The 17661-nt window shown below is 42.1% G+C and overlaps 1 protein-coding gene across 1 annotated transcript in view; it reads left to right on the top strand.

Moving 5' to 3' along the window:
- Ptprt (protein tyrosine phosphatase receptor type T) overlaps positions 1-17661 on the top strand; it is a 1134114-nt gene that overhangs the window by 1003351 nt on the left and 113102 nt on the right. The window contains exon 16 of the mRNA XM_051143721.1: positions 14984-15132. Within this exon, the coding sequence (XP_050999678.1) occupies positions 14984-15132 (149 nt within the window). The remainder of the gene's footprint in view (positions 1-14983; positions 15133-17661) is intronic.

Raw genomic sequence — 17661 nt, 5'->3', positions numbered from 1 at the left:
ATACACACACACCATTTGCTTATTGTATGCTAAGGACCTTAAATTTATATATGATTATTGTATTTTGTGCTTTATGTCTACTTCTATTTTAAAGATTTATTTTTTTATTCTTATTTATGTACATGTGTGTCTGTGTTTATCTGTGGGTTCCCATGTGTATGTGTGTATATGTACTCTGGAAGGCCAGAAAAGGGTGCCAGATCCCCTGGAGCTAAGTTGCAGATGGTAGTAAGCCACCTGATGTGGGTGCTGCAAACCAAATTTGGATCCTCTGCAAGACCAGCAAGTGCCCTTCACTGCTAAGCCATCTCGCCAGCCCCATTATGTCTACTATTACTTTGCAATTTACAAATGACTTTCACATAGGTATTTCATGAAATCTTTATGCTAACCCAATGAGAAAATTCCATCTTAAGTTTGAGGAAAGGAAGGCTCACAAAAGTGGCCAGGGGCAAGAGCTATCTGAGAAAGAGATGCTGTTAGCAGCATCACAGTCTTATAATGCACAGAATGATGCATGTGCCAGAAATTCTGGAGCAGACTACTCTACAAGGCAAGAAAATTAACAAGAACCATAGCCTCTGCCCCACAGAACCATTTATAAGCCAGAGTGCAAGGAAAACATGCAATGAATATGGTCCAAAGTTGGGTCTGACCTGAAAGTGTAACTATGGGGTCAGATTATAATAGGAAAAACTACAAACAGAAAACCCTGTAACAAACATTTTATGTCTTTAAATATGCTCTCTGTATAAATGAGATGAGAAATGAAACAGAGAAGTCATTCATCTTCTTATAATTGGTATGAAATTTATAATCCACATTGGAGAACTAGGACAGAGATTTAAGAGAGGAGAGGGTGGAGGCTGTTTTGTGATTGTTTTTAAACAGGCCTCTTGAGTCCCACTTTTAAATGTAATCTCTTAGCACATTTTTGTTTATAATAATGTCTTATAAATGGGTTGTGCCATGGAGAGATTTTATTTAAATTCATCTGTACCAGACACAGAAATAACTGGTTATACAGTAGTCAAATGACAAACTTATTTCACATAATATATCCCCGGTGATCTTTTCTTGGCATTTGAGGCTTGAAGGGTTGTTTTTTGTTTGTTTGTTTGGTTGGTTGTTGGTTGGTTGGTTGGTTTGGTTTGTTTTTTTGTTTTGTTTTGTTTTGTTTTGTTTCATCTTTTAAAATAAATACACAATGGTGATTCCACTTGTGGAAAAGAACCATTCTGTCTCCTGACTGGGTTACACTGAATCTTCACATTGACTATGTGACCACTGAGGCCTTTATGACATCAAGTCTTTGGCCTAGAAATGCTATATGCATCTTCATGTGGGGGGGGAGGTCTTCCTTTATTCTCTTTCAGAAGAGTATGGCCCTATTAGCTACACTACAAAGGGCAGTAGGCTGGACAGTCACAGAAAAAGATGAATTTATCTCAACGTTTTCTTGAACTCACTGTGTAGTCATTCTGGTCTCGAACTCACCATCCAGCCACTTTGTGCTTGAGCTTGCTCTGCAGCCAGCCTGGTCTTGAACTCACCACATAGACAGCCTAAATCTGAACTCGCTAGTCTCCTACGGCAGCTTCTGCAATACTCGGACTGCAAACTTTGCTAAACATGCCTAGTTTCTTGCTCTTGTTTTGTTCTTACATCTTTCATGGTTTTTGACGCATAGTTCTTTGTGTGACCTGTGGATTTATGTCTGAATGTCACGATCTTTCCATGCCATTACAAATGGCATTGATGTTTTAAAATCCCCATTCTCATTGTTCATTGTTAATATATAGACAAGAAACTGATTTCCATATTTTGAAAAGCAATTAATTGTTTCAATTGACTTAACTTTCAGTAGACAAAAAAAAAATGTGTTAAGTGGAAAAATAACTTACTTCCCATACAAAGTAACGATGCAGGAAAGATTGGTTGGCAAACCCAACCCAGATGTTTATTAGAGTGCCCAGGATGTGCCCAAAAAAACTGGCCATATTTATGTCTTCTCATAGGCTATATTGCTCTGCAAGCCAGGCCCCATTCAGGGAGCAATGGCTACAACAGTTACAACCGAGTGGTAGCTACAGTATCAAGCTTTGGTCTCTGTGGGCCTAGCTTTGGATCACGGTCCCACCATTTCCAGATCTTCATTTTCCTCCAGAGGTTCAAACCAGGGCCTGGCACCAGTAACAGCTCAAGAACCCCTGCTCTTATTATTTATTGGCAACAAGAAAGATGCTAGGGAAACCCAATGGGTTTTCTGACAGTGATGATTTAACAATATGGCTGGCCGTTAGGGGGTGAGCCTCTTGTTACAAGAGAATAAAGCACTCCTTATCGAGGAGAGCAGAAGGTACCCAAGAGTGACCCTGGGAATGTTGAGATATTATAATCCTTCCTCCTTGACACTAGAAGGACAACTGGCTCACAGGTCTCTCCAGGTCCCTACACATCTGACCCAGAGACACAAAGAGCTTCAAAGCAGTAGGCAGAAATCTTTTGCTGTTGTTGTTGTTTTGTTTGTTTGTGTTTTCGTTTGGCTTGGGTTTTTTTTTTTTTTTTTTTTTTTTTCCTTTAAGAAACAAATGCAGCCCAGACTTCTCTTTCCATCAGCTGCAGTTTATGATTGCCCATTAAACTCAATTGCTTTCTCCGGAGGCTGGTGTTGGGACCTGTCATCTCTAGCCCAGTGCCATCCATTCTTGCTTTCCCCATAAGTGCAGACAGACAAGCCGCCTTCTTGGTGTACACTAATTAATTTATCTCATGCTTGTGATTTTATGGTGCTTAAGTGCTGGAGCATTTCTGTTTATTCTTCTCCCTGCAAAGCACCTCGCGACGCATAAAGACCATGAATCTCCATTGCAAAACGCCGTCTGTCTTGGGCTGGAAAACAGCCTGCCGGCTGCCTGATGTCTTGCTGGCACTGTCTCTTACGGCCAAAGTAACATGTCCATTAATTTATCCTTAATGACATTTTGACACACCAATCAGTTCATCAGATGTTCCTTTCACAAAGCTTCTCCTGCTCGGCCGGGCCAGGGTGCCAGGCCAGTCTTGATACATAATACATGAGACCAGCACACTGCTCAGTGCCTTCAACAGGCAGACATGGCTTCCACTCTAAGACCCCATGTTCCTAAGGGCCCCTGTTTCCTGAGTGACCTATCCCGACACCTTTAGAGGTATTTCTTTTGCATTTATGGCTTGTTGTGCTTTGAGGAAGCTGGACAAGAAAATAAAAGGGTCCTATGTTCAAAAACATACGTGTCATAAGGCCATTTGGGGCAAATAATGCCAGCAACCCTTTGCCACATTCAGTGAGCTCAGAGAAACTCGAATTCCAGGAATTCAAGCGGATCCCTGGCAATCCTAACATCCTGCGTTTCATCAGTACCTTGCTACTACTTAGAAAAAAAAAATCACAAAACCACTATGGTAATAATGAATATCAAAAAGGAAAGGAAAAGGAAAATTATGCTTAATGTCCTCACTCTACTATCAGCCATCCACGCAGAGATATACTACCTCATGGTTGTAATCACAATGTAGACACGGTTTTAGTTTTTAGTATTTTAACTTAATGTAATCCAGTTAGCGTTTTTCCGTGCTATTACATAGTTTTCATCTTTAATGGCATTCCATCATTTTAATAGTTGCATAATATTCCATCCAGGGGATGTATCATAATTTACTGAACCGCTTCCCTATTGTTAGACATTTATGAGGCTGTAACGGATTGAATGCTATTAAATAGAGGCTCCAGAGGAGGTGAAAGAGACAGCAGGCTCTGTCGATTGAAGAACTGGCCTCCAAATCCACCTGTTCCCTTTACCTGTTTATGAGTTTAGAATTAACCCTCCTGGGCCCTGGGATTCCTCATCAATAAAACAAAAGGAAATAACCACCACTTTGCAGTGGTGTTATGAAGCTTCCAGCTGTTTTCAAGGTACGAGCCACACGGTAGAATCTATGAAAAATTAAAGTATTTCATTGAAACATATGTACCTACTGGTAGGAGAAATTCTCCACTCTGACCCCAAGAATATTTGGCAATGCTCACAGATCTTTTCTTCTTGAAAGCAAGGTTTCGCTGTGTGGTACAGACTGACTTCCAACTGGGAAGTCTCCTGCCTTAGTCTCCCAAGCGTTGGGATTAAAAGCGTGTGCCAGCACACCCAACCAGAGACATTTTTTATGTTATACCTGAGAGAAGGTTGAGATCAAGGATGCCAGCAAACATTATGTATCATCTGAAATATCAACAGTGCCACAATTGATGGAATTAGTGCACCTAGGAACCAGTGTCCCAGAGTCATTTTATTGTATATGTTATGGCCTTTATTTTCGCTGTTGTTTTTATTCCTTGGAATAAAATCTCAAGAAAATGGAATATATTGAATAAATAGTATTCCATTCTAAGCCCAGTGTCAGCGGGAGGGTCTGAGTGTGGTGTCAGGTACTAACAGCGAAAGGCAGCGCAGAAGTAGCATTTGTGCTTCTCTTGAGCAAGGGATGACATGCTGTAAACAGGTGCTTCTCAAAGGACAGAGCCCACGATCTCCTAGGAACTTGGAAATGTACATTTTTTTTTTTTAACTTTACCCTAGACTTACAAATTCCAAAACTCTGAGAGTGGAGCCCAACCCTGCCTGTTTCAGCAAATGTTGTAGGTGATTGTGATGCATGTACAAGCTGTGCGGGCAGGAGCAGCCTTGAGCATCCTTGCTATTCACCTCTGCACAATGAAGCCAGTGTCCACCGTAGGAGGACGAGTTGGTCAAGTGCAGCCACTTTGCACAGAATAGTGTTGATTTTGATGTTATGGGAAATTTCAAATGTAAAAGTCTCATCCATCCATCCATTCACTCGTTCAACATAATAAAAGCACTTAAAATATCCTGCTAAGTGTGGAACTAGGTGCTGGAGTACAGAAACTAATGTGGGTTGCAATCCCTCCTACATAGGGCACTGTGCTTCTTTTAAGGAGCTGTCCGCAGAGGGACTAGGTTCTTGTCGCTGGTGTTGCTGATTTGCTATTTACAGGGGCTTTCTAGGTAGGTTAGGATGGTGCAGCCCCTAGGGATCCTTCCAGTCCAGATAATCCAATATCTTCAAACTTGTGTAAACAGAAACTGTACACCTGCACAGCCGTGGGAGGGCGGCGTCTTCCCTGGTGTGTCTACTTTGGCTTGGTGTCATGTAATCAAGATTTGCATGGAGTGAGGGGGCCAGGAGGTGAAGACAGAAAAGTTAGTTACCTTGGTTCCTTGGAGTGTTCCTGTCAGGGAGCAGATGAAAACAAAACTCAGATCATGCCAAAGGAAGAGCTACTCCATGTTTAGTCATTGATGGTGGTGATGATAGTGACAATAATGAGAATTCGTATTTGTAAACATGTCGGTGCATGTGTGTATGAGGTTTATGTGCACGCGTGTAGATGAATCCCTGTCATTCTTCAGATGCGATCCACTTTAGGTATTTGTTTTCATTTTTATTAATTTTTTGAGATTATAATTACATTGTTTCTCCCTTTCCTGGTCTCTTATTGGCCTGGAGCTCACCTAGTAGGCCAGACTAATTGGCCTGCAAATACCAGGCATTTACTTGCCTCTGCCTTCCAGCACTGAGATTACTGTCATGGGCCACTATGTTGCCTTTCTTTTAATATCTGGGCTCTGGAGGGTTGAACTCCTATCTTCCTGCTTGTAAGGCAAGCACTTTATCAACTGAGCTATCACCTCGACCGCAGTGACTACATTTAATCTATACAGTCGTGCAGTAGACAAGAGTAAAGCTTCTACAGAGGAAGAAACTAAGTCTCTTTACTCCATGAAGATGGAGACTTTATCATGATCACATAGAGAGTTCCAACCTTGGCAGTGCAGGGCTAAGGTCAAAACTATTTCCATAGCACTAAAGTTGGAAAGGCTACCTCCCAGCCCAGGACTTTCAGAGCTCTGGGGCTTGAAAGCATTCAGGGTAACACCCAGCATCTGAACCATGGATTCTGTTCTCATTTTCCTGTGAAATGTTCTTTCCCTCCTCGTTGCTTACTCATCAAGAAACATCACAAGAGGCATATTCTTATAAGACTCACTCTGCAGGTAATATGCCCAGGCATAAGTACTTTAGAATTCTTTATAACAGCATCTACCCTGAAGCTGCAAGAGAATTCATATTTGACACTAGCTGATACATGAGGAGACTTGAGTTTTCAAGAAGGAAGAAACTACCCAAGACTACAGCGCTAATAAATGGCAGACTATGGGTTGAGAGTCAGCAGTCTGGCTTGAGAGTCCATGCGTTTGCCACTAGACACTACTTCAGGGTTCCAGAATAGTGTGTCCATGGGCACATATGGAAGCGCCCCATGTTTGTTGACACACATAGCCCTCTGCTATGCTGGATCTGTACCAGCTCAGGAGCATGTCAGGAGGTCTAACTGCACCTTAGGCAAAAGAAGAGTCTGTTTCAGAAGAGACAGGCACGGTCGGGAGAAAGAAGTGGAGAAATATCCTCAGAGGCGCTGACATAGAAAGCAAGGCATCCGAGGGGTGGAGGTGATAAGTGATGTTCGTGGTCCCTTGGACATTTAAACCATAATAAGGCCTGCTGAGGCTACGACTACATGTGTAACTTTGTCAACCTTGGGAAAGTAGAGAAACTCCAATTCAAAGAGAGGGAAAGGCCCCACAGTCTCAGATTAGGCACCTAACAGAGGCAGTGCACACACAGGATGCATAGTGAGCATTGTGAACTCTCCACAGATAAGGACATGTGTGGGTGTCTGTTTGCCTGGGAAAATGGGAGCCAGATGAGCAAGCAGTTTGCATTGATTGAGCATGACATAACCAGAAAAGAAAAAAAAAAAATCTTAAAGAGCATCCAGAAACTTGACTGCCTGGGTTTGAATCTCTGCTCTGCCTCTGAAAGGCTTGGCTATTTTTATGCAAATCTTTTAAGATCTCTCTGTCTTGCTCCTTCATCTGTGAAGTGTTGGCAGTACTGCTGCTAACCATATCCTTATTAGAGCTGATACATTGCCCCTACTGTCTTTGAACAGTGCCTGGAATAAAGGAAGTGCAGAACAAATGCTTATTAAATGAGTGTGGTATACGCATTATATATTTTATTATAATTGCATTAGTTTCTTAAGGCTACAATAACAAATTACTGCATACCAGATGGTTTAGAACAACCAGAGCTTCTACTCAAGCCTGGGAGATGCCTCAACTAGTACAGTTTCTGTTGTGCAAGCATAAGACCCTGAGTTTGATCACTAGAACCAACAACAACAACCACAACCGTAACAACAACAAAAAGAAGTGCATGATTTTATGCACTTGTACCCTTAGCATTGCAGAGGTAGAGACAAGTGATTTCCTAAGTTCACCGGCCAGCCATCTTAGTCTCAGCAGACTCTCGGCCAATGAGACACCCACTTCCATAAAACCGAGATGGATGGTTCTTGAGAAAGAGCACCCAAGGGTGACCTCTACTTCCACACGTATCAAACACATGTTATGTGTACCCACATAAACATATACACTCGTAAAAATTAAAACGAAATGGCACTTAGTGGTGACTCATGATCTTTGGTGTTCCGTGGCTGCAAGCTACGTCATTCCAGTGCCTGCCTCTGCTGCCATGTAGCACGGGAGTTTACTCACACAGCTAGTCTGGAGGTTTCGGTGCCAGGTTGTCTGCCACGGTTGTCTGTATATTAACTATTTCACCATCCCCAACCAGCTACAAGGGAAAATGTTGTAATATCTTACAAACCCTGCACACACCCATGTCCTCAATTCATACTGTTGACTCAGATTTGATGGAGCTCAGTCTCTAACTCAGTTACAAGAAATCTGAGTTAGTGGAGTTTGGTCTGAGGAGGATTTTTGCTGCATTTGTAAGAGATTGGAATTGTGTGTAGCAAGGACTAAATCTGCATGTTAGAAATGTATTTGTACTTTCACAAGTTCAAATATATAACATATAATGTACTTTGCCCGTTTCCACCACTGCCTTCTCCTGCCTACTCTCCCTAATGCCAAACCTCTGCTTCTTTGCAATAAATTCCTCTCCTACTTCATCCTCTTACTTTAATCAACTGGCTTACTTAGGGAAGAACAGTTTCCCAGTGCTCACACCACTGAAGAGGCAATTTTAACTGCCTCCTGCTCTTCCTGCAAGAGGAATGCGGCCTCATGTACACTATCCCCTTCCATATTGGAATGTTGAGGGGCTCAGTATTGGGCAGGTCACACTCAGGCAAGCACCGCTGCTGTGTGTGCATGGGTGCAACAGCCACGTCATGTTCAGGAGACAATATTTCACAGCTCTCCTCCCTCTCTCCGGGCTCTTTCTGCCCCTCTTCAGTGGTGTTCTCTAAGCCTTGGAGAAGGAAAAAAAAAAAAAAAAAAAAAAATGCATGTTTCATTTAGGGATAAGTACCCGGTAGTCAGTTCTTCTTATCATTTTGACCTGATATGAGTCTCTGCATTAACGGCTGCCAGCTTTAAATAGAAGCTTCTAAGATCAGGGCTAAAAGAAGTGCTAATCTATGTGTGTAAACACAAATATTTAGGGGTCATTTTGACACTTTATCCACATAGCAAATCAGCAATAGTATGGTCACCCTAGGGTCTATGACCTCCTTCTCAGGGACCCATGACCAGGTTTACAGCACCAGGCATGAGTTCCCGCCTTGCAGCAAACCTCAAATCTACCCTGAAAGCTGTCAGCCATCCCTTTATCAGTCATCACTATTGCACCAGTGGACACATATTTCCTGGTAGGTTAGCATTGCAGCTCATAGGGCTCACAGCTGGGTAAAGCTATTGATAGCTTTTATCCTGTGGTAGCTGGCTTTTCCTCCTGGCATTATATGAAAACTAGCCAGCAGGAAAGACACTTCGAGCTCTCTTACAGTTCGATTTCTCAGTGTCCCGCAGTCAAAGTGTGTGGTTTCTAAGCATACGGTATTGTCATCTGATTTGTATTTCTAATCCCATCCCTATAAGAGAGGACTGTTGAAACAGGTGTCCGAGTTTAAAGGCAGAAAACAGGGACTGGGTTCTGTCTCCTACATATGTGCTGTGTGCCTTGACTAAGAGCCTTCTGTACAGGCTTAGGAAGAGGGAGTCCCTTCTGTGAAATGGGAGACTATCTGGCATATAAGATGACTTTTTAACACCCCCTCCAAAAAATCTGTGCGAAGTCAGGGGTGATCTTATACACTGGCACTTACCTGCAGCTTGATTCATATGTCCGGCACATATAGTCAGGAGTGCGGTGACTGAGGAGAAAGCTACACACATCTTCTTGTACTTCAAAGAGGAGAGCATCAGCATAGATTGGCTCTCCACCAGAACCTGCCCGTTTGACTTGGATTGAGTGTGGAGCATGCCTTACAGGGGCAGTGTAGGCTGGCAAACTGGCTCTCTGCTGGCATTTAATAAAGCGCCTGGCTGTCTGTGCCCTGCCTGCAAATAGACACATGCCTGAGTCTTCTGCACAGGGTGTGCATGGGAAAAGGGGTAGTCTTATAGGGCAAGTATATTCCAAACTCTATATTTTAACTGGAAAAATTGGGGGTTATCTTATGTGCCCAGTCATCTTATACGACGGAAAATACGGTGTGTTGTGTTCCTGTTATGAGAGGCGTTTGTGGATAGAGAATCAATCATGAGACAGATGTTTGTATACTCTAGCTGTAAAGTGTGTGAAGGATGCTTTCTTTTAACTGGTGTCCAGCCACAGTTACATTTTTTGTTTCTTCTTCTTCTTCTTCTTTTTTTTTTTTTTTTTTTTTTTTCTGCCTTCTATGGGCTAAGATACTGTGTGGCTTCAAGGGTCAAGTGTCTGAGAGTTACCAAGATGTTCTGCCCAGAGCTGCTAGTGAAACGTGGGCCAGAAACAAAACCCTCTGGGAAGGAAGAAAGTTCTGGGTCACTGTCTGCCCAGGAGAGTGCATGTGGCTGGTCATTTCCAGGAAGAATCCTTATGTGGAACTGCCAAGGTTTTTAATAAGAAGCTGGATTCTCCTGATCCAGGACAAAAAGAGACGGAGGGGGGTTGTGAAAGTGGATGTGGGGGTCCCTGGTTGTTTCTATTCCAAGAACGTTCCCAGTCTCTACATGAACTCTTCCAGCAGTAGGGATCCTCACCCCTGACCTGGAAAGGACTCATGTCTGTTTTGCTTTGCTTTGTTGTCCTCAGGATAGTCTATCTAAAGCAAAAAGGTTTAAAGAGCATGCACGTTAACTTCCTGTCCAACACACTCATGAGCGAAAGGGAAAAAAATAATTTTAGGGAAGAGATGAAGACTTCTTTACCTGGTTTTAGATTGCTGCCTTGAAATAGTCTCTATCTCTAGAAATGTCCTGCAGGGGAATCCATAGGCTCCTATGTGCTCTCTTTTCCTCAGCTTTTGGTACCCCCTGCTGGTGAAATCCTGTGACCCAATTGACAAGAATTGCAAAACCAATAGAGAAATTCTTGCAAGTTCAGGAAATTCACAAGTGCTTGAGTATTCAAGGCCCTAAAGATCCATGCCTTCATTATTGAGAGGCCCACCCCACAAGTCATGTGACTATTTTATGGTGTTTGGGTGTTATGTTTTGTTTTGTTTTTAATATTCTGACTTGGAATACTCTATAGGACCTTAACAACAACAAAAAAGCAAGCAAACAAACAACAACAAAAACAGACTTCCATGAACATTCCAGTAATTCTGCAATGCTGAGCTATTTATCCAAAATATCCCAAGGCACAGACTGATGCCATGCAGGGCTTCCCTTCCCTTTGGTTTGTACCTACCTACTTTTGAAGTGGTTATAATTTGTACATAGCACAGTATAACAATCTTTTCTACACTTCAAATCATGGAAATTTGTGCAACAAATTTGTTGAGCATGGGCTATGTGCCAGATACTCAGCAAGAAATTGGGGGAGGTACAAGGAGTCAAAAGCCCTTCTCCCAAGAGGTGCTTTCCAGTGGGTGAGAGTGGAGCGGGTGTCACAAGAATAGATGAGTGCTTAGGTGACATGGTGTCGGAACCTTTCCTGGCCTTCTGCCAGAGTTCAAACCAAAGCATTGACTCTCTTGTGGCGCCAAATATTTCTTCTTAGCATTCTCTGTCTCTGTGGTTTTATACTTCTGCACTTACCTACTTAAGGCTTCTTTTTGTCATTTATCTCTGGGCTTGTAGAGAGAGAGGGTCAAGGTGACGAAGACACTGCTTTCTTATATTTAGCAGAGCCTGGTACATGTATGTGCTCAAATATTTGTTCAAAGAATGAGTCAGCCAGAGAAGAGAAAATTGCAGTTCTGTTAGTAGAGCCGCAAGAAGCCTCAGAGCAGCTCTGACATTGGGGTGACTTTCAGCTTGAAGAACGAAGAGAGATGCCCAGTGGGAAAGAATAAGGACACACCCAGGCTAAGAGTATTGGGCAAAGTAGGGTGGGACATAGTTGCTGTTTGCTGAGAGGTGTGGATGGGAGACTGAGCTGAGACCTAGACCATAATTTGAAGGTCTTGGGTATTTTCAGAAGGGAAAATACCTTTTTCCTGTTGGTAGGGATATTTTTTTTTCATTTTTAAATTTTGATTTCAAAACGCATAGAGGTAGACCTCCAACTATGAGTTTGTGTTTTCTTTTTTTCCATACCTTTTGCAGTTCCACCTGTAGGGCTGTGTTTTTCTATTGCCAAGACATTCATCTAGGAATCCCATGACCAAAATATACACTGTGGGTTAGATACTTAGATGCTGCTATGGTTTGGAGAAGCCCCACCCCATCACCCAAAGGACTGTGTGTTAAGGGCCTGGGCCAAGAGGACAGTGCTGTTAGGTGCTATGGAACTGTAAGGCTTGAGGGGGAGAATCTTAAGTCTGCAGCCTATGCAAATCATTTTGTTTCCTGGCTCCTGTTGTGAGCAGTTTGCTCTGCCAGGTACATATAAAATGTGCATCCCTTGCTAGAGGCAAAGCAAGTGAGAGGGCTTGCTAAGTCAGTGACTTCTAAGAAACCTTTTCTCTTTACAAGTTCATTGTCCCCGGTATTTTTTTACATACATCTGGCTAATACAGATGCCACATAGTTTCCATTTATAGCTCAGTTTTTAAATTTTTAAATACCCCTCTGTTGGAGAAGCTCAGATTTTCTCCCCCATCCCCACCCTTTGGTTCTATCCAAATTCTATAAAATATCATTTTTCCAAGAAACAGTGAGACCTCTTTTGGATATTATTATTCCTTTGGAAGCTAATGTTTGTGCTGAAGACAACTGTCTCTATATTATTTACCCTAAATGGAATGAGATTGGCTGGACGTTCTGCCCCCAAGGAAATATCAAAGCCTCTGATTCATACTCATTTTTAGTTTTCAAGTTAATTCTCTTATCAGGTTTCTTTTTATTTCCTGCTGGGGCAATGTGAGTGAGCTTGGATGGAAGCAAAATATCTGCTGTATATTCTTTCAAATTTATGATTAAGAAGGTCACATATGCATTTTTAAACCCACTCTTTTTTGATAATGAATGAAGTATAAAATTTTGAAATGTCATCAGCTACAAAATTGTCCATTTCCCTTCTGTTGGTGCTCTCTTTGCCTGTTGGCTGCCTGGTGATGGTGAGGAAGGGCCAGGCTGAGCCATCATTTCTTCCCCTTTCTCTGACTACCTGGAGTAGTTTTACTGGCACAACACTCAGCCTATGCCCAATCTATTAATGACCAAAAATGTGTTTCTTTTCTTGAGTGCAATTCCTTCCTCAGGCCAATTTTTTTTTAAAGAATAAATAAATGAATTCTACTTTAGGCTGCATCGATCTTCAAATTATGGCCAAATGAGGAACTATAAAAGCTATTTTCTTCTCGGTTCAGATTCATAGACCCAGATTCACCCTGTCCTTTTCTCTGCCGTGTTCCTACTGCAGGAACGTGTTCTGCAGGGACTCCATCAGAGGGGTCTGTTGACACCTGTAGCTCTTAATTAGACTCGGCTAGTGAGAGCTGCTAAGGGAAGTCAGAGCCTGGGGAAAGTGGAGTCTGGTATTTTGTCCCATGATTTCCTCAGTGTGCTCATCTAGGACTGATCAGACCCTTCAAGAGAAAACCTCAGCCCATCTTGCCTGCTCTCAACTCTCTTCTTAGGGTTCTGGCTATAGCTCCCTCTGCTTCTCTCTCTCTGGGACCCTAGATGGGAAACAGGATCTCCTGTCTCTTTTTATACATAAAGACTTCTCAAACTATCGTCATTTAAAGGTGCCATTTACCAATTCCATATAATCTAGACCTACATATTGGACCCGTGTTCTTAGGAGGAGGCTGTCGAATAGGAGCTGGTCCCAGATAATGTCCTTTAAATACTTCTCCATCAAGAGCTGTCCTTTTTTTCTGTGCTTGCTGTGGCAGGAGCATCCTTAACTCTTGGTATGACCTATCTCATGGTTGGGACAATTGTTCCTATGTTACATTTAACTTTGCCCCCTTAGGATGCCTGTTCTTTCTGGAGTGAGACAAGAATAACCAAGGTTAAAGTTGAAACCAGGTTCTGTGACGACTTGAGCAGTAGATTCAGAGAAATTCATCCTGAAATGCTTATTTAGCCCATAGATTTTCATCTGATAGGAACATAATGACTATATTTAGGTGTATGCGTGTTGGAAAAACCCATAGGGACTACAAGCAAGAAAGGTCATCATATTTTTTTGTCTTTTATGAAATACCTAAGCTGCAACAGTTTAAATGTAAGTAAAATAGATTTTCAATCCATAAAAAAAGAAACCTTTGGCCTTTTAGTTCCCCAGTGAGGAATCAAAGTCGCTGTCACTTTGTATAATTCAAAGACAGATGGAATTCCACAGCAGGACTGCTGGAGGGTGATCAGCTGAGTCAGCAGTGATTTAATGGCCACAACCATGTCCTTTATGTGCCAGGCACTGTGCTCTATGTATTGTATATGCTGCCTCGTTTAATCCTTATGTCTGTGGGAGGATAATCCTGTTATGGACTGCAATGTGTAGAAGAGATCAGTATGGACAGAGATCAGGAAATCTGCCCCAGGCAGGCAGCAGTGGTAGGCTATGAACCCATGTCTGCCTAGTTAGTGCCAAAGGAGGTTTAGCCTCAATGGTTGGAGTCCAGATTCCTGCCGATCTTGGCAGTTATGTTCCTGTCCTGGATCTAGGCCTCTGAGTGCTATCTTACATCTTCAGGTTATTCGGATTTATACCAAACCCTGAGAACTACTCCTAAACACTGTTATGACTACAAATGACTCCCTGATTCTCTGGGACTATTGTCTATGACTCAGATCCATCAATGGCTTCTCTTTCTTTGAGCTAAAAGACTAACCTTTACCCCCACCAATCCCTATTTCAGTCTACTGCTCAGTTGTAGATTCTTTCACTAGGTAATCCCTGAGAAAGGCTAAACTATATCTCGTATGAAGTACCTAAGCCCTATTGGTTAAAATATAAGTAAAATAGATATTTAGGTCCATAAAAGAAGCCTCTGACCTTTCACCTAGTGAGTAATAAAGGTCTCTGTTGTTTGATATAATTGAAAAAGAGAAAGAAGTTCACAGTGGGACTGTTGACGATGGTGTTTAGATGTGTGGGAAATAACAGAAAGAGCCTGACCTTTTCCTCCCTCTAAAAAGAAAGTGGGGGACATATCATAAAGTCTCAATGATTTCCGATTATAAACTCAAATATATAACATGCTCATCATTACAAACATAACTATTTACATTGCATATTACCTATTAAATGAAAATGATTTTCAGTTTCTGGGAGGATGGTGTTTGCTTAACCCTGACATTAGAGAGCTGGCCTTGCCTCTGTTTCTGTTGAATGGACTAAATATGGTGTTGAGAGTGGGGAATGAGGAAAGACACCAACCTGCCTTCCCAGTCCTCTGATGCAACTAGATCCATCTGACTGTGATTTTTCCCTTGCACATGTCCCAAAGGAAGCTGGCTAAGAAGCAGAAGGAGACACAGAGTGGAGCCCAGAGGGAGATGGGGCCCGTGGCCTCAACTGACAAGCCCACCGCCAAGCTCAGCAGCAACCGAAATGATGAAGGCTTCTCCTCCAGCTCTCAGGATGTTAATGGATTCAGTAAGTCAAGCCAACCAAGGTGAATGGAGTATCAGTGGTCAATTTTGGCCCTGATGCCTCTCCTGTGGCATCCCTTATGCGTTCCTGGGATATCAGAGATGAAGGGTCTTCCTCTTGACAAAGCTTTAGGGTAGGCCAACCTGCTGTAAGGGGAGTATTTAAGAATATGGGACAGGAATGGTGGCTCAGCCAATAAACATGTCACATGGGCGTAAAGACCTGAGTTTGGATCCCCAGTACACAAAGAAAAAGTTAGTGTGGGTGGTATGCTCCAATAAGCTCAACACTGGGGAAGTGGAGACAGGAGGATTCCCTAGCGCTTGCTGGACAGCCAATATAGCCAAGTCCAATGAGAGACCCCGCCTCAAAAAACAAGGAAGGGGATGCTTGAGGTAGTTACAAGATTAAAAACTGCTAATGTCACATGCATTCGCGTGCACACACAGGCGAATGCATGTGAACGTACACATGTCCTCACAGATCCATAATCGACATATATTTAAAAAATGAACCAACTAGATTCTATGCCTAAGCAGAAGGAATGGGAACACATCATCCTAAATAGAGACAGGTAATTAAAAATAATAATAGTTACAAAGAAAGGAGGAGGAGGTAGAGGAGGAGGAGGATGTGACCTTAAAGCAAAAAAAAAAAAAGCATACCTTACTGAAGTCAGTGGCTGACAAGTTTCAAAACTATTTCACAGTTTCTGGGTAAGGTAGATGAGTCATGGAATGTTTCTGTCTTTGTCCCTAATATTGAAGAAACTGAAGTTTAAAGAAATAATCTCTAAAATTCCAAGGCAGCTGGGTTCCATGCCCATACTGGAAGCTGTGCCTCCCAAGCCTTGGTTGGTTTTATTAGATCAAGACACTCCTCATCTTCACGCAGCGTTACTAAGGCGTCCTTGGCTAATATAAGTAGTTTAGATTCTATGACTGCCTAATCCCAAGACGAACGCCATAGCTAGGTAGTTGTAAGCCTGGTTTGGTGACCTGGTTTGAGAAGGATGCATTTTGTTCTATTCTTTGAACCATGATATAAGCTGATTCTTTCCTGGATTTAATAATAAGATAATACATTTCACTATATGTCTTCTGCATTATAGACAGAGGAAACCCTGTTTGTAAAGACCACTTTATATCTGGTCTGTCTGGGGGATGTGGAGTGATGAGAAAATGAAAGAATAAAAGAAATGTATATATTCTTGTTTCCACCATAACCCTATGAGATACTTAGTATTGCTGATCCTAGTGAAGTAAAATATGTTTATCTCAGCTTCCAAGAGTTACATAGATCATGTCTCATGGATACAAGATCCCTAAGCTGGAATGCAGCATGAGACTTGGAAGGTTTTCTGAGCCAAATCTCCTTGTGGATAAGAGATAGGACATGCGGATAAGACAAAGGCCTGTGGATTTTGTTACACCATCCAGATGGTCCTTAGAGATGCCCTGGTTAAGAACACAGAAGTTTGAGGAAGGCAATGACTATTTTCAAATGTAGGAGTGCTGTCTTTGGGAGGACAGATTAGTTTAAACCTACCCTCCCCGCCCCCCAAAAGAGGCTGAGAAAAAGGAAAAGTCTTAACCTTTGCCTGTATTCACCAGTAGTTAATATTTTTCAATATTGACATCTGATTGCATTTTCTCTCACTGAACATAACACAATTTCCTGAGCTATTTAGAAGTTAAGTTGAAGTTTTTGGAACACTCCACCTCTAGAGATTTGGGTATGTGGTTCCTATGATGTAAAACAGCCCTTCGACAGACCACAATAGAATTAGTCTTCTTTGAGAAGTGTGACCTTGATCCAATGATACAGAAGATAGAAGTCCACATTTAAAGTTCCCTTGTGTCCCCAGACTATTCTGCATCCTTTGCTGTAAAATCAGGATCCAGCTAAGACACTCACATTGCATTTCGTTTGCTGTCTCTTTTGGCTTCCTACAGTCTCCTGACCTTATTTTCCCTTTTAGGAATATGACATTTTTGCTAAAGTCTGGGGAAGTTGTTCCATAGAGTGGTCTACAATCTGATTTTCTATCAGATTTCATTTAAGTTAATTATTTTGGCAAAAGATGCAATATATAGTGGTACTGTTTACTGCTCTCAATTTTATCAACAGCCACATGATATCACTCTACCCTACTGAAGAGTCTAAGTTTGAATACTACTTAAAGTTGTATAATGGAGTTTAAGACAGAGATATAAAAATATACTGATGATCTTATGAACAAATATCTGGTTCTTGTGTCTTCTTAGAGATAAGAGATTATCTGTGATCTGTTTAACCCTGCACATAGTCCTTTCCTGACCTTAATCTGGGCAAATTACCTGGATTCATGGATTTCACAAGATTCAGAATTGGGAGGCAGACACAGAACTGGACAGGCACTGGGAGGCTGCCTAGGAAACGGGCTTAGTGTGTCCTTGAAGAAAGGTTGACCAAGTTGCACTGAGTTGTTCCCGGCTCTTCCACTTTGAGCACCACAAGTGTAGCCTTGAAAATGACCCTAGTACAACACAG

This window comes from Acomys russatus, chromosome 4 (assembly GCF_903995435.1).
Source record: "Acomys russatus chromosome 4, mAcoRus1.1, whole genome shotgun sequence".
NCBI classification, from domain to species: domain Eukaryota; kingdom Metazoa; phylum Chordata; class Mammalia; order Rodentia; family Muridae; genus Acomys; species Acomys russatus.
Note: the sequence above shows the minus strand (reverse complement) of the source record. Positions and strands in the feature narration are given on the sequence as shown.